A 21,357-nucleotide genomic window follows, 5' to 3' on the forward strand; every position below is an offset into this window, starting at 1 on the left:
AGAGTTTTGTGAGGGTTCTACACCGACATTGTACTCTGCAAGCGTTTTTAGCGATTTTTTGGTGAGCGATTTTTAGATTGATGTTCAGGACGGAATAGCGTTCACCGTACCGCAAACTGGTGCGAGAATCTGGTGGTGGAACTGATATGAGCAATGGTAGAAGCCCTATTTTTCGTGCCGGGTAAGCAGTCATGTTCTGTTCTGTTCTGTTCTGTTCTGTTCAGAGGACATCCTCGAAATCACAAAGGAGAAATATACACGTCAGCCTAATTTTGAATTACACAAAGTTATTTCAGGACTTTCGGAGGCGTTTTTCACGGTGGTTGTCCTTGTGCACCCGGCGCCCGCCGATTGGTATCGTCTGCAGCGACCTACGCCATTTGGTTTTACGGAAACTGCAACTCCAGCCATCGCCGTTCTTGCTCAAACTTGTCATGTAATTTATTCACCAGTCGATTCTGCAAAAGGATGGACGTTCTATGGCAAACACGGTTGCCCTTTTCCATTACTGCATTCTCGACTTCATTTCGATCCATGCCAATGAACGCTGAGACTCAACGCCTTTTTCCGCGCAGGGAGCTCCGTAGATGGAATACCTTGGGGTACATTATCGCTCTCGGCCAAAAGCCGAAGGGGTATTCCGCCCCAGCGCGAGGTGCCTACCAGCTGTCACTCTTTTTTCCACTGTGGTAAACGTCATAAGGAAGAAATCAGAGTCATAGCAAAATGCTTTGCTGAATTCGCGGAATAATGGCTTCATGCCCGCACATCTTTTTGTCTTAACAGTGTTCCAAGCTATCGTAGCATCTATTGCACGAACGTTTTGACACATTAGTGTGCTGCAAGCATTACAGAACACACGCTGGAGAAAGCAGGGCAAATAAAATGTATCACTTTCATAGTGGTGAGCACGGAGTCAAATGAGATTTCTCCCGCGGGGTGGGGTTCTTCAAATCTAAATTATGAGCTATTCAGAGGGATCTCGAGAAGACTGGTATTACCGTTCAAATCGTACGCGCCTGATGTAGTAATAAGTGAAAAGCAAAAAAGTGGGACGCCCCCTTTAACGGGGGTTTGGCTTTAATGGGGAGCCCCCTCCCCCCCCCCTCCCACCTGTTCGGTACATCGACTGGGGCATTATTGACTGACATATGGTTCTTTCGTTGTTCTATTGTGGACTCGCATCATAAATCCTCATCTTACCTTTTATCGTCAGAGGGCCGACCAACCCAAGAGTCCCTCCGGTAATCGGGGTCCCGTTCCTGCCCTGTTCAGTAAATGTTCCCTGACCGAATCAGGACCCCCTACCGACACAGGACTCCTGTTAGGCTCCCTGACTGACACAGGACCGTCATTGCTGCAGTGGCCCTGACCAATGCAAATCGCGGGCGCCGGCCTTAGTCCTGCTCAGCAAATGGGCCCACAGGGCTCAGACGGACACGAAGCCGATTGTTCGGTACTTGTGCTCTCTGCCCGAAATAGGGGCCGGTATTGTCCCAGGGTCTCCGATCAGAGTGAGAGGTCCTCTGACTGTCATTTCAGGTCACGACCCTACGGGCGCGGTCCTTAATGCGACCTGCAGTCAGCCCTCCAGGACCCTCGAGCCCTTCAGAACACTCGGGCCGTTCAGCATTTCAATCGGGCCCTTGGTCGTCAGTCCCGAAGGCCCCTTGGGGCCCTCTTTGGCCCTCTCGAGCACTGCCTCTGGTCGGCTTCAGACACTCTTAGCTTACTCGGCCAGTTATAGAACTCTCTGTTAGGCATTGTGGTCTCCTAGCAGACACAGGGGTTTCTCATCGACTCAGGAGTCCCGATCAATGACTCGCGGGCCCCAGTTTTATCCCTGCTCGTGAAAGGAACAATCCAGTTGGGATCAACACGTCACCGAGTGTTTGGTACAGTTCGTACCTGACCAACATAGAGGCGCTCATCGACTCAGGGGCCTCGACTGGCGCGGAGTGCTCTCTAACTGGCATTTGAGGTACCGACCGCACGGCTGGGACCTCGCATACGGCCTCTTTGGGTCGCCACATTACTGCCGCCTACCACGGGCTGCTGCAGCCCGAGATCACTACCGGAGCTGATGCTACCGGGAGATGTTCTACCCGCTGTCGCATCTGTCTGGCTTGCAGCGGCACGAGAGCAAGTCAAGTCGTGGTAAAACCGGCTTCAGGCGTATTTTCACGACATATTGTCAACTACGGCATGTTTTCGAGCGTCTGTGGAGTTTACTCCGGTCTGTCGTTCCTCGGCTATTAAATTCAACAACGACATGATTTATATTTGCTGTAATGCAGGTCGCTTAGGGTTTCGGGACCTGGGAAACCGAACTGGCAAACAACATAACCTGACCACCACGATCCAGTTTGGGACGGACGGTACCAATGTTCGGAAGGGGAGCGTTTTCCGGCAATTCTCGCGTGTGGGGATGACCAGTTTTTAGGACTCCTACGGCTACTCGCGGTCTAGTTTTCAGGTGTCCACGCGCACTTCTGAAGCCACAGACGTTATGAAACACGCTCCGCGCTAGGTTTGCTGACGTCCGCCCCCATCTTTCTTGTGCAGCACGAGGAGGCCGACCGGCCAGAAGCCATCATGGATCACCGGGACGTGCTGATCTAGTGCATAATCACGCCATTGTATCTCAGGCGTCCCAGGCGAACGACACGGCTGGCAGGCTTGCACGGACTGAGTCTCTCCGCAAGCTGAAATGGCCGGCTCATCAACCCCAAACAAATCAAGTTATATACGATGCCTCTGGCTTCGTGCTGCCATCGCCGTTCCTCCGCTCGCCTGCGAAGCTCCGTGCGAGTCATGACCACAGGTTCGTCACAGCAAAACGTGGCTTGGTCGCGGTGTATTTGTGGCGTTGATGTGTCAGCTAATGAGCTGCGCTAGCGATGCTTGCACTTGGTAAAAAGGCTGAATCCTGCCGTGTCGGCTGAGCCCGCGTGAGGACGGCGGCAAGTCCGGCTGCAGAGAACCAACCGCTCGGACGTAGAAAGTTGCCTGACGTTCTATTAATCTCACCTCGTGCAACGAGCGAGAGAAAATCGCTGCCCTTAATAAGTCATTACACAAGAGCCACCGGTCAATGACCCACGGTTAGCCAACACTCGGTCGCCCAGTTCGTGCGAGCTGTGGCAACGCCGAGTCCCCCTGTGAGCAATGCCAACGCACAGGCAGTCTCAAGTCCGGATTCACCTGAAGCTTTCAACTCCCAGCCACATTGCTCCACTTACGGGATATCCCCACCAAGAGCACGCTACGACACATACGAACGCTTTACGACAGGGCGGACGTGCTGGACGATATCCGCACCAGGACAGCTGCTACGAGATCGCTGCTGCTAAATGCAGCTTTAAGCAAACCCCAAAAGGTTGATTCGAATCCGAAGCGGGGTCTGAACTTCGACGCATAGGTTATCATGGGCAGTAAGTTGTGCGGTAACGACTGTCTGTGTACTTCAAACATTGCCCTTGAACTTGTTTTCGGCGCGGGTGTTTTTCCCCAAGATTCTGCACAGTGTTTTATGAATTTTGTTCATGAAGCCAAGCGTGTTACCATCATCATATCTGATTCTTTGAGTGCCACTTAATAGCTACCAAAATTCTTGCCTCCAACATCAACCCATTCCGAATGGAAAAGTCATCCACAAAAACCAAACAGTACCTAGCACTTTAGTCCCCGATCGCTAATGTGTCTGTCGTACTCGCCAACGATCCTTAAAGACGACTGAGCCGACGCCTCATGAAGACAACTGGCCATGAGACCGTGTCACAGCCTTATACGACACGCTCAAGATTTCGACCAAATCGCCCGTTGAGACTGATATCAGAAGGGCTTCGGTTTCCAGTTGTTTCGGCTAATAATAGTCCAATATTATAGTTGCTTAGCAGCGTACCGATGTTTGGCAGAACCTCCTGGTAAACTGAAGTGTAGCTAACCCAGCACAAGAACTTTGAACTCATATCGTCCGTTGGACTAGAATGTGCCTTCTGGTAGGGTTGGCGGTCAGCACAACGGGCTATGCCTAAGCAAGGACTCGGATCCCAAAACAACCCTCCAAACTATGCGGCATATCTTTTTAAGAGCGGGATGACGTGCGCCACGATTTTTAAACAAAGAAGCAGCGCCAACACCAGAAACTCGACTTGCAAGTTTCTTACTCGAAGTCACGCACGTTGACAACTCGTCTCGTCATGGTCAATCCTTCATTAACGCGCGCCGGGGTGGCCGGCAGGATACCCTCCGCCCGGGTGCGGCTGGGGGTAAATTTATCCCCTCCCCTGAGATCTCGGACACTAAGGGAGCTAGAGACACCAAATTCACAGGGTGTGCTGACCTGTACGTGAACTCACTTAGGTCAAATTTTGAGGTTCCTAGGTCATGGTCTTCGGGTCAAATGAAGTCAAACAAGGTCCAATTCCAGGTTGGTCTCCAAGTGCCCCCAGAACCTAGATAACCGTTTCTAAGCAAAAGGTCACATGCTCATTTAAGGTCAGTGACCTTGTTCGACCTCTTGAAGGTCATGGTGACCAAAATCATACAAGACTGCTCTGAGTTTTGCACTTGGATAAGCGACAAATATAACGCTACACAATATGTTTCTAAAAACAAAATGTTGACCTGAGTCCTTTTAAGTCAAGGACCTATTCTGACCTCTGAGAAGGCCATGGAAGATGTGTAATGCGTTTCCTGCTATCAATGAATTCGAAATGAGCACCAGGAGTCATCCCATACAGCAAGCCCTAGAGCAATAAAACAGGTTGGTTTTGACCTTGGTCTTACCTTCACACCTGACCTTGGGTTAACGTCGTTTGCTCATTCAGTATTTTTGTTGCCTACGAAAGAATCTCAGAGATGTGTATCTTCGTCTAACACTCCGTTGTTGCATCAGAATGAACGATTCCCTAAAAAATGACCGCTGAAACCATAGCCTGACTTTGACCTGCTATAGGTCAGCGACCTTACAAGGTGCATCAAAATTTGTTATGCCAAACGATCCGCTATTTGATTGATTGTCTAAAGCCATGCAAAACTTGGCGCGGCTACGCCGTGCCGTTCGGAAGCCATTCTGGAAAAACCTTAGGGGGAGGGTCAATTTGACCCTCATCCGAGCGCGCGTTAACGCTAGCACGCAATCGCTGTCAATGCATTTCTTTCTTTACACAAACATATGTATATATATATATATATATATATATATATATATATATATATATATATATCTATATACAGTGGCCCACGCAGGTATGTTAATACCACCAACCACCCCGTGTTGAGCCTATACGACGGCATAAATAGCCGCGGTGGCTTACTGCAACGCTTAAGGTATAAGCGAGTTGCATGCGCTCTCAACGCAAGCCAGCTGATGAAATGAGCTTGCAAAAAAGAAAGGCCTGATGCTGCCCTTTTATGGGCCATTTGCAGGAGGCTTCCCAGAAAACAAGTTATGCAGAAAACAGGCTGGGGATCCCACAAGACCCGCCAATGGCCTTACTAAACATCGCACACGAAAGCACTTTTACGTCAAGGTGCCAAATTGACTCACTGGATGGTTGACACCACCGCATATAAGACGACAATAAGGGATCACTGTGGAAACCCTAAAAAAATGGCCAGAAACATGCATCACCCAACTAGCTGAGATGAACTGCGTACAACCGCTTTGTGCTGAAAACCCGTAGCGCAATAAGAAATAAAACAACTACATCACGCAAGCATCTGTGATTCAGCTGATTCCACGACTTACGTTGATGATCTCAAACCTGCTAATTGGCGCCTTAATTCGGCATGAAGACCATTCCACATCCCTCTTACAAGGCATACATTCTAACCGGCCAGGTCTAACGTCCTTCACTGGCCTCTGCCCTTACCGCTCTTCAGGTCAGACTCCGTCCTGTCTAGACTGAGTCCAGAAGGTGTCTATTTGGCGCTAATTTAATGAAGAATGCACGTAATCAACCAACATGTTACACGGGCATGGAAAACACAGCACACGGCGGCTATTCCCTGCGGCGTTCCGGATGAATGCGCTGACAGGCCGAATGGTGATGCGCTGCATTTGTATACTGAATACGAAACACCCCAGCATCACACATCGCATTCGGTGTGTCGCTTTCAAGCTGAAGGAGAGACACGTCACAACCGACTAAGCGCGTACAAACCGCCGCTCCGCGGTGCGCTGGAGTCCAGCTGCCCACATTCGCGCACGCACAGCCGTCACATCACAGTTCTTAAATCGTCTCCGAGCTGAAGACCTCAGGTCATGTTCCCGAGCTCTGGAGGTGGCGATCCGCATGTTCGCACGTTACATGCGAACCGTGGACAGTTCCGGTCCCAAACTAGGTTTTCGCAGACCTGGGTTTTAACAGTGTTGGCACTCCGGCCTGGCAGATGTGGGTTTTGACAGTGTTCGGACCTCCGCCTGGCAGATGTGGGTTTTGATAGTGTTCAGATCCCGGCCTGGCAGATGTGGGTTTTGACAGTGTTCAGATCCCGGCCTGGCAGATGTGGGTTTTGACGGTGTTCAGATCCCGGCCTGGCAGATGTGGGTTTTGACAATGTTCAGATCCCGCACTGGCAGATGTGGGTTTTGACGGAGTTCAGACCCCGGCCTGGCAGATGTGGGTTTTGACGGTGTTCAGACCCCGGCCTGGGAGATGTGGGTTTTGACGGTGTTCAGATCCCGGCCTGGCAGATGTGGGTTTTGACAGTGTTCACACCCCGGCCTGGCAGATGTGGGTTTTGACGGCGTTCAGACCCCGGCCTGGCAGATGTGGGTTTTGACGGTGTTTCAAGTGCGGAGTTCGGCGCTGGCCTGGGGTTGAAGGGCGGATGGGGTTTCGCAGCAATGCGGATGTCACGGAGAAAGTTCAGCGACTGCAGATCGTGCAGCAGGCGGGCGGTGAGGTGGAGACTTTCAGCTTGAGCGCCCGACAAATGGTCGAGTCAAACCGGGCTGAAGAGAGCGCAAGAGGGAAAATGTCGAATTTTCGGGTGTATCTCACTTAAAACGGTAACATAAAACGGTGTTCAAATAAGTTTAAGATTTGGGTACCATTTTCAAGATTACTATTTCCAGATGCCGATACTGAAGCTCGCGGCGGGACTGGGGCTCGAGATGCATTGGCTGCCTGTGTCGCGCCAGACAGCCGGTCGGCAGTGAGATCGCTCGGAGAGCGGTGACCTGGGCGGAGCACTCCACCGCAGCCGATACAATGCCGCAGCAAAGGCTGATGTGGAAAATCGACGATCAGATTCGGAGTTAAAGTGTGTTCGACAGGTTATCTGATGCTTAGCTTCACATTGCTCAGCTCGGCCGCGACGGCAACAGCCTTGAACGCTTCTGACATCGCGGTGTTTATAATTCGTGCGAGCACAGCTGTGAGGCCGCATCCGACAATGTAGCCAAAAGGGTCGGTGACGTCGCGTCAAAGCCAAAACCAAAACATTATGAGCAACGATGTCTTTTAATTTACGCTCTCTTAAAACAAAATGGTGCAGGCAAACATCATGTGCTTAAGTGAATACAAACAACGCTTCGAGGCATAAACTTAAACGCACCTACATCGCTTCAATATCCAGCTCAGTACATTCAACTTGCAATGCTACTTAAACTTCTATTACATAGCAATGGTGCAAAAACATCGCATGCAAACCATCCTTCAACGTTTACAGATTTTAGGCGATAAAAAATCGAAAATGCGGCACCTTAATGGCTGCTATATCATCACTTTTTGGAGCATGTTCTCATGCACATGGATATGGACCTTTAAAGGCATTGCCAGGTATGACGAAAGTGGACATCACGGGCATTAATACAACATTCATTTCTTGGGGTTTCGAAGGAATGAATGCCAGGGTACCCAAAATTTGATCTTTGAGCTATACAGGTTAAACTTGATGGCATACAGAAAACACGACTGCATATTTGTGGATAACTCAACGAGGTTGGCCGATGAGGGAATCTGTGGATATCTGAGCTCGACGCTGAGTTTGAATACGAATTAAAGGCTTACTTGACGGACATGAACAAGGTTGAGCCAAGATATAACATTTATTGATCAAAGTTGGGAAAACAAGCCTTTAAAAGCAGTGGCGCGCTAAGCACCGGAAATTCCTTTATCTGGGCAGACGCTTCCAATGCAGATGCCAAAATAATCAATCATTCGAGCTCCTGTGTCGTAACACCCCATGCACGGCACTGCGCTAAGTGCCGCGCAAAGCACAGACGGCCAAGCCCGCCGGTTATGCTGACCTAATCGAATGAGGTCAGAGTATATTTGTGAACATGTTTGCGGTGCCGTCATAATTCGTAACGTACACGAAACTGACTCCAATGGAACGGCTTGATCGGCTTGAAATCGGAACATGGGTTCTTCCGCGCATGGGTCTGTTGTGAAATACATCAACATCCCACTAAGTACATCCCGGCTGCACTCACGGTTGACATCCGTGAACGCGACGCACCGGCGGCATTCAGTTCGGATTTTTTCGTGCGCAACTACAGCGCATCACGTCAGTGTCTTTCTAAATTCCGATCCAAGATTCGTGGAAAGGCACGAAAAATTCACCGTCTTTACCCTACCTGAAGGCAGCAGAGCTGCTGTACTTCAGTTTTGTTGGTAGACACAAGATCCGCGTCCCACTGTAAGCGCACGGCTTGGCAATTATAGGAACGGAACGACGAGGCATGACACAACATGATTCAATAGTTGAAAGTGCTCTGTATATCGTTTGCTTCGTACAAGAACAGCGCACTCGCCTCCCCCACCTCCCTGTAACACGTCGTAACGGTTCGTCAAGACCTCTCCCTTCCCTTTGCCCATTAGGTAAGTTGTAAATGATCACCCACGGCCTGAGCTTCGTTGTTTACTCGGTCCGGTGGGGCCAGGTGAACGCGACAAGACGGAGCGATGACGGCTTCTCAGCTTCTGTATCTGGACAGCTATCATCTGTGGGCGCAACAACAGCTCCCAGCGGTGTTCAATATTCCACGCTAAGCACCCCAGCCGGAACTGAGAGTTAAGCGGGCCCGCGCGATGACCGCGCACCGTTCTGCCGGGTCAGTGTTGCGATCTAAAGACGCGGCGAGCGAAAACACGCCGGGCGCGGGTGCCACTCCTCCGCGCCCCCGAGAACCGGCTGAGCGGGCGACCACTCTCTCCCGACATGCGATACGAGCGTCAACTGGGCCAGAGCCGATCCGCGCTCGGGCGCTGAGTAATGCCCCGCGAGGCGAACGGTCGGACGACCGGGCCGCGCGAGCCCGCGCTTCCGACCACGGCGCCTCCCGGACGGCACGTATACCACTTTCGTCTGCCGGTGGTGAAACCGGCGGCCCGACCTACTCTGCCCCGGCGGGTCGGCCGGAGGAGCTCTGCCCGGACCGGGCCGCGCCGGAGCGAGCAGTGTGCGCCGCGCCGCCGCACCGTCACCATGGGTCCGCTCGTGTCCCTGCTGCTGCTGCTGCTGACGCCAGCCGCCGTCCCCGGGCATGGCCAGGTACACGTGCAGAGCTCGCGCGGCGACACGGGCCTGGTGCCAGCGCTGAGACTGCGGACGGAGCAGGCCGACAACGCGGCCCAGTACGCCGGCTACCAGGTGCTGCGCGTGAACGTCGACAGCAACGGCACTCTGGACCTCCTGCGCACGTACGAGGACAGGCCAGGTGAGCGACTCGGCACCGACCGCGCCGGCACGTCACCTCCCACCTCCCACCGCGCCGGCACGTCACCTCGTGCACCTCCCAGCAGCTGACCACCGGCATGTGGCGTCCATGACGTCCATCCAAACTGGGATAAAGCGCTCAATACAGTCAGGGCCCCTCCTGAACTGGCCACAGAGCCCTCAGCACGTGCTGCAAATAACCACGACCGCATCGATTCGCCGTGTGTGGCTTTTATTCTAGAAAACCCACAGCGCACGATGTAAGCAAGAGCACGGTCCAAATTCAACGGCAGATCTAAACGTAGCACTTCTGATAATTACGCCATCAATAGACCGGGAAGCTGCCAGTGCCGCTCCAGTAAAATATCTCGGGCGCAGTTTGCTGTGGCTTGAATCGACGGAGGTTGGACCGTGAGAACTGCGCAGGCATGGCATGACATGGCTCACTATGATCAACATCTACCCAAGATATTTACTAAGAATTTACTAAGTCTCCTCGAATAACCAATCGGTCAGCACCCTCCCCCCCCCCCCCCCAACAACAAGTCATTCCAAATTGAATCCAACCATTAACTGTTAGGGGTCTGAAAACGGTATAAAGCAATATCCGGCATGAAGCAGTGTCCGGCCCCTCTGTGCTGACGGTGGTGGTAATTGACTTGCCTGCCTGGTGGCCCTGGGTGGCATGTAGCACGTCCCGAACGTGAAACGAAGTATGACACGTCCCTTGGGAAACGAAGCGAGATATTCAGCCAATATTTAATGAGCAATATGATGTATTCATTATACATAAGTTGAATTAGCAGTATCATTTATCTAAAGGTGCGGAGGCAACAGAACTCAATGAAAGCCATTGGGGGGACCGTATGGCTGTCTTCCATCCATCTCCAAACAAGCAGACACCGCCTGTTTTATCTAAAACATTAAAAATCGAACTCAGCATAACAACCGCCGGCTGGCAGGACGCTTCGAACATGAGAACATGAGTCACTTATCATCAGTGACCGGTATCTCACTCTGAAACGAAGAGCTTCGTAGGCCTGCTGTGCGACACGCCAGTGGCCACGGAACGGCCCGCGAGCATGGGGCGTGCTGCCACGGTGATGACCGGTGAAGCTCCTCAGCCATCATCCTGCCAAAGCCGCTTGTATGTTGGCATCCCCATCCTCTCTACGCACTCTAACCGGCCAGCTCCGCCAACACCATTCAACTTTCAAGAGACTCGACATCCAAGAGGCCGTCAGGTGGCCAAACAGTACACATCCATCGAGTTCGAAGGCTGAAATGGTGAGACCTGGCCAGCCAATGCTCGTTCCACGTGACTCGTGACAGCGCGCGATTTACGTGATAGTGATGTGACTGATGTGATAATGATGTGACATACGTGATAGTGATGCGCTTTGCCAGTGAACCTCCCATGAAAGGACATTCAAAAATGCATTGATCAGGTCCAATGGTGAGGGCCCCAGGAGCGTGTGACTGTATCTGCGTTGGCTCTGAAGTCCCGTCCACGCTGATAGAACGTCCCGCGCCATACCATGCGCCTCACCGGCAACACACTGCTCCTGTCATTTACAGCAAACATGGGAACAGACTCCAGGCCTCATTGCGAGGGATGCTGCTCTCTATCCACAGCGTGAGCGCTGAAGCTGGCTGTCCGGCCGTCCCACAGGAGGTACTCGGGATCGGACACCGGACCATCGCCTCCACGTAACGGCGCGACGGGTGCCGGAGTCACGCGTCGGCAACGGTTGGTGCGGCGGTGCCGCGTTGACGCCCGTGGCTGACCGCGCGCCCCGGCTGCCCGCCAGGGGTGGACTTCTGGACGCCTATCAGCCCGCTGGTGCCCACTGTGGACGTCATGGTCTCCCCCGACGTCAGGAGCGAGCTGACCCGCCGGCTGAAAGACAGCGGCGGCAGCTACGGTGTCAACATAGGAAACGTGCAGGTCAGTAGGGGCCGCCACGGGTGGACACGGTGTGCGGGTCTGGCACCGAGGGTTCGTCACTGAACACCGAGCTTGGCACGGGCGCACACCTTTTGAATGCTGCCGTTGCACGTAGGCACATGTCTCTGACGCTATGCCATGCCTGGATCCACAGGCACCAAACAGTGCACTCCTCATTAATGCTGCCAATAGGCCTCCCAATTGTCAGATGACGGGCCGTCGTCTTTGTGAGCCGTTGTTGATGACGTCATACCTCGAAATGAGTCCCGGCGAAGCAAACCGCAAACTATTGGCCCTCAAGCTCGGTTACTTTGGATTCGGAAATGTCATTCTCCCTTCGAACTACAGCATGTCGTTCTTATGACACCTGGCAGTTGATTCCCACAGACCGCATCGCCGTAAACAGAAGCCGAATGCATCGATATTTTGTTCGTGTCCGTCAGGACCCTTCGTGCTGTCTTGACGTAAAATACGAGGACGACATGCTGTCGGGTTTCGAGGTCATGTTTTGATATCATAACAAAAGCGGGAGATAGGTACATGCCAGGACTTAAATTCATTTAAGCTTTAATGCGTTGCCCAAGCTACTAGTAAGCTTTCTAGTAAGTGCTCATTCAGGGGTGTACCCGCGTGGTAACCCAGGGAGCACGTGCCCGTCCCCTCCACAATTTTTGGGCTTACATGAGAAGAGCGTTACTTCATGTTGACATTTAAAAATTCGAGGCACGCGCAAAAAGAAGAAGATCGAGTGCGCGCTATTTCATTTCCGTCATGACGGAATTTCTCGCGTCAGTGGCGTACTACAATTGATTTTCAGTGATTATTTCAGTTGTGCCCTCATTGGGAAACTTCCCGCATGCCGCTGTGCTCATTAAATGAGTTTGCGGCAGCACTGGTCAGAGCGAGCCACCGCCGCAGGGCTCCAGAGGTCTTGATATTTAGGGCATTTAAATCCTGAGGCACAGCCACATCATTTGAATCGGCGAACCAGCGTCATCCTCCACATCTCCACAGATATACAGAACTAAGATGTGGTTTGAAAAAGATGTCGAGCTTTTGGAATGGCAAGTCACGCTTTTCCTTCCCGTCCGCCTATCAACGTGAAAATAGAAATGACACTCGATGGCTACGAAAATTAGCCACATTGCTGTGGAGAGTCCCGCCGTTTTTCCCTTCAAAACGCAGGCGAGCTGCAGGTGACACGAGGCTTGGAACTGTGGTGCGAATGCGTGCGCAGCGTCTTGTAACCTCACTTCCCAAGTCCGTTGAAGGGTGAAACTCGAAGGCACACGTTCGGCGCTTTTCGCCCCGGCCAGTGCTCTGGGCAGAGGGTGTGTTCGATGTGTGGGCGGTGGACCCATGTGCGAAAAGGGGTCCTAATGGCAAAAAACGGACATTCCCCATCTATCAGCTCGGTTTTCAGATACGATCATTTTAGTATTGCCTCCGTGTAGATCAGACGCTGGATATATCCTACGAACACCCACAGGTCACCCCTAGGATACACGCCGTGGTCTCCCCGCTTCCTTTCCGGGTTGGCCAAGCGCTAGCTCCGCCAGAGCCCGGAAAAGGCTAGTAGTAGTATGGGACAACTGCCGCCCTAGCGGGATGGTTCAGGTTAGAGGGAAAGCTCAACAAGGAGAGCTTATTAATACCGAGCACCCTATAAAATAACGGATCGATCAATTGTTTTACGCTGTGTAAGCAGAAACTGGACGTGCGGAGGCACGTCATTTAACGTTACATCCGAACGACTAAATATGGCCTACTTCATTCGACAGCAAACTGGTCCTTGGCCACCAGAGCTAAATGTCACCGGCTGCCGCGGCGGCCGCTGACCTGTAGAGGTCACCAATTAACGTAATGTCAAACTTACTCTCATACCACGGCACGCTATGCGTGCATTGTAATTGGTATGTAGAGAGCAGATCATTGGTGATTGCGCGAAAGCGAAATGACATACGTAATGGCCCAAGTTAGCATTAGTGGGGATGGATGCCAACTGCGCGAGCAAGGTAAAAAAAAAAACATTAATGTCCGCAACAGATCATGAACAGAACGACATGAACAGCGGGTTCCCAAAGACCATTCTGTGGACAGATCCGCTGTTTCCAGCTCCCCTTCATCTCCCGTTATCACTTCCCTGCGTCTGGCGCGAACGCGCCGCGACAATGCATGACGCGCAGCTTACGCTACAGCACACCGCCGCCTCCGAAAGCTCGCGGCGCTTCCACTGAGCGATGAGCCTCCCACTGATCCTGCCAGAGCTCAACAGCAGCCAAGGCGAGCGCGAGCCCCGGCCCGCGTCGCGCGCCGGCTGGATGGTCTGGCGGCGAGGTCGGCCCTGCGGGGCGCGTCTGACGCCACCGCTCACCGCCGCCCGGCAGGACGCCATTGTCCGCCAGAACCCGATACCGTCGCCGTTCTACCTGGAGCTGCTCGAGGGGCGCCAGGGCTACCAGCTGACCTGGAAGGCTTACCACCGGCTGGCCGTCCACCACCAGTACATGGACTATGTGGAGCACGAATACCGCGGTCTCTGCAGCACCTTCAGCATCGGCATCAGCACCGAGGGCCGCAACGTCAAGGGCATCCGATGCGGCCTGGGAGAGCGCGAGATCTGGATTGACGGAGGTGAGATGGGTCGGTCGGACGGGGACGGGTTGTCCCACCGTAACCCACGCACTTAATGGGAGGCATGCCAATGCAGCGTGGCGCGACGCTCACAACTGCAAGAGTGAGCACAACTCATGACGCCGCGGTGAAAGCAAGACGCAGCGTCAATCCGAACGGGCGTGGCACGAGGGCCATGACCCACAAAGGAGACCCGCGGCTGTACTCGCGATGACATGGCCGACCAATGACAGACCTGACCAGAATAGTCCAGCTATTACACAATGGTAGCTGCAGCGCACTGATCAGACGTAAACATTACGTAACTGTCGCCAATGCTCATCACATGGCCTCAGAGCATCTCTCGTAATGCATCCATCGGGGCAAAGAACGCTACAAAACACGACGTTGACCTGCGCGCGCCGGCTATGCAGCGATCGTGAAGGATCGTGCGTCTGTTTCAGGCATTCACGCCCGCGAATGGATTTCGCCGGCCGTCGTGTCCTACCTGGTCAAGGATTTCTCGGCGACTTCGTACAAGGAGCAGGATATTCTGAAGGCGTTCACCATCTACATGATACCGGTCCTCAACCCGGACGGCTACGAGTACACCCACACGGGTAGCTGACGCCGGACCGCCCCTGACAGGCTGCACGGGTGTCAGGGAGCACGAGGCACCGCGCAGTACCAACACAACGTGACGGCGGATTTCCGCCACCGTTGCCGAGGAAATCATGAGGAGGGGAGGGGAAGGCCTGCGTGATGTCGGATAGCAGACAGGAAACAGTAACGAAATAGGGCTTACTGAAAAAAAATCGTTTTTGGGCTAAAGGCGTACAACGTTGTGGCACACTCGCCTGATTCAATGGCATCAGGATCACGAAATAAGTGACACCTTGCCATGCACTTCAGCATGGTAACCAGTGGCCTGGGCCGTCTCCGTCACGCACGAGACGCCGCCTGCCGTGAGGTGCACCGCGGCGTGTCTGAGCTCACCGGCGCGGCCGGCGGCGCCTGAATTTGACACGCTCGGCGGCCGCAGCCGAGCGCAACCCGTTGACGGCCCGCTCGCCCGCAGGACGACGCATGTGGAGGAAGACGCGCTCGCGCACGCCCGGCTCCAGCTGCGTCGGCGCCGACCCCAACCGCAACTTCGGCTACCATTGGGGCGAGGTGCGTCCGGGTCGGTCAGCGCGGGCGGCTCGTCGCGTCGCGCTCGGGTCCGATGGCGCTGTCGGACAGGCCGTCAGACGGTTCGCGCCTATCTGACCGCCTGTCCGACGGCACGCGCCTGTCTGGAGGGCTGTCCGACAGCACACGCCTGTCTGGAGGGCTGTCCGACAGCGCACGCTGTCTGGAGGGCTGCCCAACAGCACGCTCTCATTTGACGGCCTGTCCGACAGAACGCCATGGTCTGGCCGCCTGTGCGATAGCTCGCTTTGGTCTGACGGCCGGTCCGACAGCTCGTTATGGTCTGAAGGCCGGTCCGATAGCTTTGGTCTGAAGGCCGGTCCGACAGCTCGCTATGGTCTGAAGGCCGGTCCGACAGCTCGCTATGGTCTGAAGGCCGGTCCGATAGCTCGCTATGGTCTGACGGCCGGTCCGATAGCTCGCTATGGTCTGACGGCCGGTCCGACAGCTCGCTATGGTCTGAAGGCCGGTCCGATAGCTCGCTATGGTCTGACAACTCGCTATGGTTTGACAGGCTGTGGTCTGTCAAACGATCGACAGTTCGACGGTCGACAGTTCGCTACGGTCTGACGGCCTGTCAGACAGCACGCTGTGATCTGACGGCCTGTCCTGCAGTATTCGTCTCTCTCGACGCGAGACTACCAGCATCTGTCGGATGGGTGTCTGCTGCCCTCCATGAGCTAATTGGTTCGCCCTGGCGTGACCTTGCACTTCGGTTTTTCAAGCCTCCGAAAGAGAACAACGCCACGCTACATGTGGCACTGCTGTAACGTAATAGTTCATGGTGTTAGGAGCCGCATGGAGAGCAGGTGGCCCTATGCTGGGTGACAGCACGTTGTAACATCTTTTCACGCCCATTTTGCCATAATGCACGGTCTTGCCAACATCGAGCCTCAGAGTGGGCGGACACCAGGTGAACACCGCTAGGAATCCAAGATCATCTTCCGCAAAACACCTCTGTAAACGCATGGCACCATCCAGAGCGCATGCACGACTGGAGTCGCGCGATAAAGCCACACCGCCAAACGGTAGCTCATCTCCACCAAACTGGCGAGGGCGGGCCGCTCGCTTGCACGTGACTGGAGGAGGTGGGCGCTGGTCTGCCTGCCTCGCCCCGCGTGACGCGGCGCCCGGTCACCGCAGGCCGGCACGTCCACCAATCCGTGCAGTGACGTGTACCCCGGCTCGCGCCCCTTCTCCGAGCCCGAGACGCGCGGTGTCCGCGACTTCCTGCTCCAGCACAAGAACAAGATGGAGATGTACATCTCGTTTCACAGGTAACTTCGTCACAGCTCTAGCTCAGTTGAGGCACGGTAAATAGACAACCGCGTAACGCGTGAAATGGTCACTGCTGTCTGTGAACGTTATGATCGTAAAGGGGCCAGTATAAGCGGCATTCCGTTCCTGATATCTCCTTTCTCCGTTTCGCCAAGCACTGTTACTCTCTTTAGAAATGTTATCAGTGTCACTTTGTGATTTAGTGTATACCGCTGGCATGCCTCATCGACTCTGCTCAGCCCATCGCTCTCTCCTCCCTTCCCCTTCTTCTCTCGCTGCCAGCGAAAGCTTCTAACGCCCCCCCCCCCCCCCCCCCCCCCCTGTTCCGCAGCTACTCGCAGATGCTGTTCGTGCCGTACGGCCACGGCACAGAACGCCCATCCGACTATGACGAGCTGTTGAGGGTGGCGCAGAAGGGCGCAGCGGCGCTGCAAGCGGCAGGAGGGCCCGCCTTTCGCGTCGGTCAGGCGTCCAGGCTGCTGTACGCCGCGTCCGGCGGCTCCGACGACTGGGCCAAGGCCAAAGCCAATATCAAGTACAGCTTCACGTTCGAGCTGCGTGACAAGGGATTCAACGGCTTCCTCCTGCCATCGTCGTTGATCGAACAGAGCGGCCGCGAGACGGCGGCCGCAGTGAAGGCCATGATCCGGGCCATCTTGTGAGCGGCGGACGCACCCGCGCACCGCACACCGCATCCGCTGAGGGCGGCTGTCGCCGGCGCCCCCTCCCCCCATCCCTCCCCGACGCAGCGTGGCCGGCCGGTGCCGGGGTACACCAGCCGACCGAGCTCCGCCAACAGGGTAGGCGTGTTCCACTGTTCTGGTAGACGGTGGTGCATGCGCCAACACACGTTGGACCAAAACGTCTACACGTATGTGATGTACGCCTATGTCAAGACAAGTCCATACGCGGTATAAAGATTACACAAAAGCACACAGAAGCATGTGATGGAAAGAACATTGGGGCATCTTGTTGTCATTGTCACGGGGACGATGCATTGTCAGTTTTTAGGTTTTGTTTTTAGGTCTTGTTTTGAGTGTTGCCATCCGTTGCGTAGCAGACAAGCAGTGTATGGGTTATGATTCAGAACAATACATTTGAAGTGACATTACTCATCCTGCCTGCTGATGAAATGCGGAAAAGAAAGTACGGATCGCAAACAGAACATAATATGCCGCATTCACGGGAGCGTGCATAAATATATCCGCCGCTAATTATACATATATATATATATATATATATATGGCTATATATACAAATACATACGTATACATATATATATATATATATATATATATATATATATATTATAGTGCACAGTTTACAAGCGAGTATGTAGAGAGAGGCGACCTCCACCGTTACAACCGCCGTAATGGAGACCGCGTCATGCTACCAGGGGGCGCCCAACTCGACTGCCTGAGCGGGCGCTTCGTTCGGTCTGATTTGAAGTGTAACGCCTGTGAAGCTGGGAGCTGGCCAGCGGCGGTCCACTGGACGCGACATGGCCATGGCGTCGCATGCACTGCACATCAAAGATACTCCTTGGAAATTCCTGGTTCAGACTGATGGAGAAATATTATCGCAAGCAGCCTACCATTAAACTGCTGAGCATGGCGGGCTTCGTGTGCACATACAAAGTTCCCCTGCCTATGCATCCGAGTTAAAAGCCGTCACTTCAAGGCATCTCAGATTGCAAACCATCCTGTGCCATTATGGCCTAGCGGGTTTAAAAATCAACCCAAATTACTAGAATACACCAGAAGTGACACCCGCACCATCGTGGCACGAGCAATGGACGCGATTTCCCATGAACTGTGTGCGACAGCACGGTACAAACCCAAACTGTCATTCTAACGCCCCCCCCCCCCCCCCTCCCCAGCCAATTGCTTCGTACTCGGCCACACGCATGAGGCCCAGCTGCCAGCCGTCGGGCCTCGTGTTCACGGCGCCGCTGCGGCGCCGGACCCACCTTGAGCTGCTTCAGTTCACGGTAGAGGCGGGCGTTCTCGGCGTTGAAGCCGTCCAGCAGCCGGTTCTGCTCCTCCAGCCGGCGGTCCAGCGCGCGCTGCCTGGTGCGGTCCGGGCCGGCCAGGTCAGAGGTAGGCGGCACCCGAGACCGCAGCCGCTCCACCTGGGTCACACGGCGGGATCGGTCACGGTCACTGCAGGAATCAGGGTCACGGTCACCACAGCTGGCACAGGGAGCAGGATCACAGGGGTAAGGATCCCCGTCACCACGGCTGACACAGGGAGCAGGATCACAGGGGTAAGGGTCCCCGTCACCACAGCTGACACAGGGAGCAGGATCACGGGGGTAAGGATCCCCGTCACCACGGCTGACACAGGGCGCAGGATCACAGGGGTAAGGGTCCCCGTCACCACAGCTGACACAGGGGGCAGGATCACAGGGGTAAGGGTCCCTGTCACCACAGCTGGTACATGGGGCAGGATCACGGTAACTACAGCTGGCATGGGGTGCAGGCCACGGCCCCAACAGGAGGTCCTGGGACATCGGGCGAGACCGACGCAGCAGGTGCAGGAAGGGTAGTCACGGTCGCCATAGGGGGGGGGGGGGGGGGAGAGTGAGAGAGCGCGAGGAAGCAGAGGGTCATGGTCAGTCACCACAGTCCATAGCTGACACACTATGGCGCGCTGTGTCACACACTGATACACAGTCGCCATAGCTGCCAGGGTCACCAGTCACCACGGGCGGAGCGGATGGGCATAGCGGGCATAGCGGCGGCACAGAGGCACAGCGAGAGCAGATCTTCAGTCACCGCACTGCGCGGGGGAAGTTTCGGTCGCGGTTGCTAGTCAGCACTCCGTTATGGTCTATAGTCAAGACATAGAGGGGGGGGGGGGAGGGTAGAGCCCCGGGCAGGCACAAAGGGACAAAACCAAGACGTGATGGCATGTAAAAGCACACGGAATCAGCCATTTCTACGTGCAAACGTCTCAGTTTTAAATTCAACGTCGAGAATGCTCTCCGTTCTATCCTCGCCGGTTTCGGCGGCCTTGCCACATTTGCCAGCATCACAAAGTCGTACCTTTGATGGCGGTACATTCATCTAACGATTTCGCGAACGTGTTCGAGAACAAAAACGTAAAAACGGAGCGGAAAAGTATCATCAATTATCACTTTGACAATTTTCACTATGGTAATTTCAAGTTACCTCTTGTGGTTGGCATGCCAGGTTGGAACATGAGAAATCAAATCATGGCTATAGTGGTTTATTTCTCCAGAGCTAACAGTCAGTTCCAGCTATCTGCCATTTTTTACTGGACGAGAGAAGAGTGTTAATACGTCTCCCCAAGTAATAATAAAACCATGGAAAGTAACATGAGACGCTCCTATATGTCGAAAGGGGTTAACACGTGCACCATTCTGATGCCACTCGAGCTTACCTCAAGCCTCAGGGAGGAGTTTTCGGCCATCAGGCTTCGAATGTGCTCTTCCCATTGGCCTTTCATCTGTATTTCGGATTCCAGGCTGCTTTGCTTCAAAAGAATCATGTCGGCTGAGAACAACAGCTGGCTTTAATGCTCCTTAATGCTGTAACGAACGTGCACCTCGAGACGAAGCCGCTCCGGGAGGGGGCAGGGGAAACGGTGGACGGGTTAACTCGTAATTTCTACGCCTGGTTTTCAGGCCGGTGCCGTCGCTCGAGTAAGTACCGCCCGCGATGCGGTCGGTGACCCGTCTGTGCGCAGAACAGCTGAGGGCCCCGGATGGGGCCGCAGAAGCAGGGCGTGGCGGCCGGTCGCTCCCACTGCAGACGGCCGCCAGGGGCGAAGGTTGGCTCGGTGCCGCATGCTACAGCACTAGGCGAGCGAGCGCATGGCTTCGAAAGAGCTGTAGTCGGGACGGACTTCATAAAGAGTTGCCGACTCAGACACGTGGCACCAATGCAAACCGGACGCGAACGTGGAGTGGGTGGGGTCGTTTGAGCATAGACCTAGTCGCATGCAGTGACCAGACATAAGGGCGTGCTGAGAGCTAACTGACGCTAGATTGGTGGGCACTGCTCGCATAATGCTGTTGGTATAACGCATTGACAACCAAGCGCAAGTGTTGACACCCAGCACAAGAGTATAGCAGTACACCCGAGCCCAAATACAATGCTCTTCCGAAATGTTTTCTGAAACTAAGCAAACAAACACAAATTAAAACCAAAAAATGACTTCGAGTAACTGAACTAGTGGGTTGAACGTACCCGTCAGGTTGAGATTCTTTCTCTTTTCGGCGGACAACAAGCCGTGTAATGCTTGTCCAATCGTCGGTTCCGAGGAGCTGAGCTTGCCACTCGCGTCAACAGATGGCACTTGCGTCGGACTGGCCGCCGCGTCGCCGCCAGTGCCCAGGTGCTGTTGCGAATAGTGGACGCGGCGGCCGGCCTCACCAGCGGCCACCAGGGCCGGCTCGGAGGCGACAGGGCAGGGTCGGGGGCGCCGCTGCTCGGTCGGCCGGGCCCGCGGGCTGCGTGACGGCCGCGCCCAGCTGACGGCGGCGCCGCCGCCCGGCAGCGAGGCCGAGGAGAGCGTGCGACGGCCCAGCTCCTCCACCTCCCGCAGGATGGTCGCCATACTCCGACTGGCCGGCCGGCCGCCGGTGGCTCCGGCGGCCGGCCGGCCTGCGGTGACACCGGCAGCGT

At 54.5% G+C, this 21,357-nt stretch overlaps 1 protein-coding gene and 1 long non-coding RNA gene across 2 annotated transcripts; one reads left to right on the forward strand and one right to left on the reverse strand.

The window, feature by feature from the left end:
- Window positions 1-9,429: 9,429 nt before the first annotated feature.
- LOC119102555 (carboxypeptidase B) lies at window positions 9,430-17,820 on the forward strand. The gene is made up of 7 exons (XM_037225944.1): window positions 9,430-9,676; window positions 11,487-11,623; window positions 14,011-14,257; window positions 14,701-14,856; window positions 15,315-15,409; window positions 16,571-16,704; window positions 17,037-17,820. The coding sequence occupies exons 1-7, from the start codon at window positions 9,445-9,447 to the stop codon at window positions 17,365-17,367; spliced, it is 1,332 nt and encodes a 443-aa protein (XP_037081839.1). The 5' UTR covers window positions 9,430-9,444; the 3' UTR covers window positions 17,368-17,820.
- A 988-nt stretch (window positions 17,821-18,808) lies between these two features.
- On the reverse strand, window positions 18,809-21,133 carry LOC119102557 (uncharacterized). The gene is made up of 3 exons (XR_005094709.1): window positions 20,920-21,133; window positions 20,111-20,223; window positions 18,809-18,836 (listed from the first exon to the last, which is right to left on the reverse strand). It is a non-coding gene; the product is annotated as an uncharacterized LOC119102557 (long non-coding RNA).
- Window positions 21,134-21,357: the final 224 nt, after the last annotated feature.

Source organism: Pollicipes pollicipes, unplaced genomic scaffold (assembly GCF_011947565.3).
Source record: "Pollicipes pollicipes isolate AB1234 unplaced genomic scaffold, Ppol_2.1 Scaffold_5724;HRSCAF=6776_pilon_pilon_pilon, whole genome shotgun sequence".
NCBI lineage: Eukaryota > Metazoa > Arthropoda > Thecostraca > Pollicipedomorpha > Pollicipedidae > Pollicipes > Pollicipes pollicipes.

What these genes read in the sequence shown, in the direction of transcription:
- LOC119102555 (XM_037225944.1), top strand. Translation starts at nt 9,445, where the DNA reads ATGGGTCCGCTCGTGTCCCTGCTGCTGCTGCTGCTGACGCCAGCCGCC. An exon ending in CACGTACGAGGACAGGCCAG is followed by an intron (nt 9,677 to 11,486) that starts GTGAGCGACTCG and finishes GCTGCCCGCCAG; the next exon opens with GGGTGGACTTCTGGACGCCT. An exon ending in ATGTACATCTCGTTTCACAG is followed by an intron (nt 16,705 to 17,036) that starts GTAACTTCGTCA and finishes CCTGTTCCGCAG; the next exon opens with CTACTCGCAGATGCTGTTCG.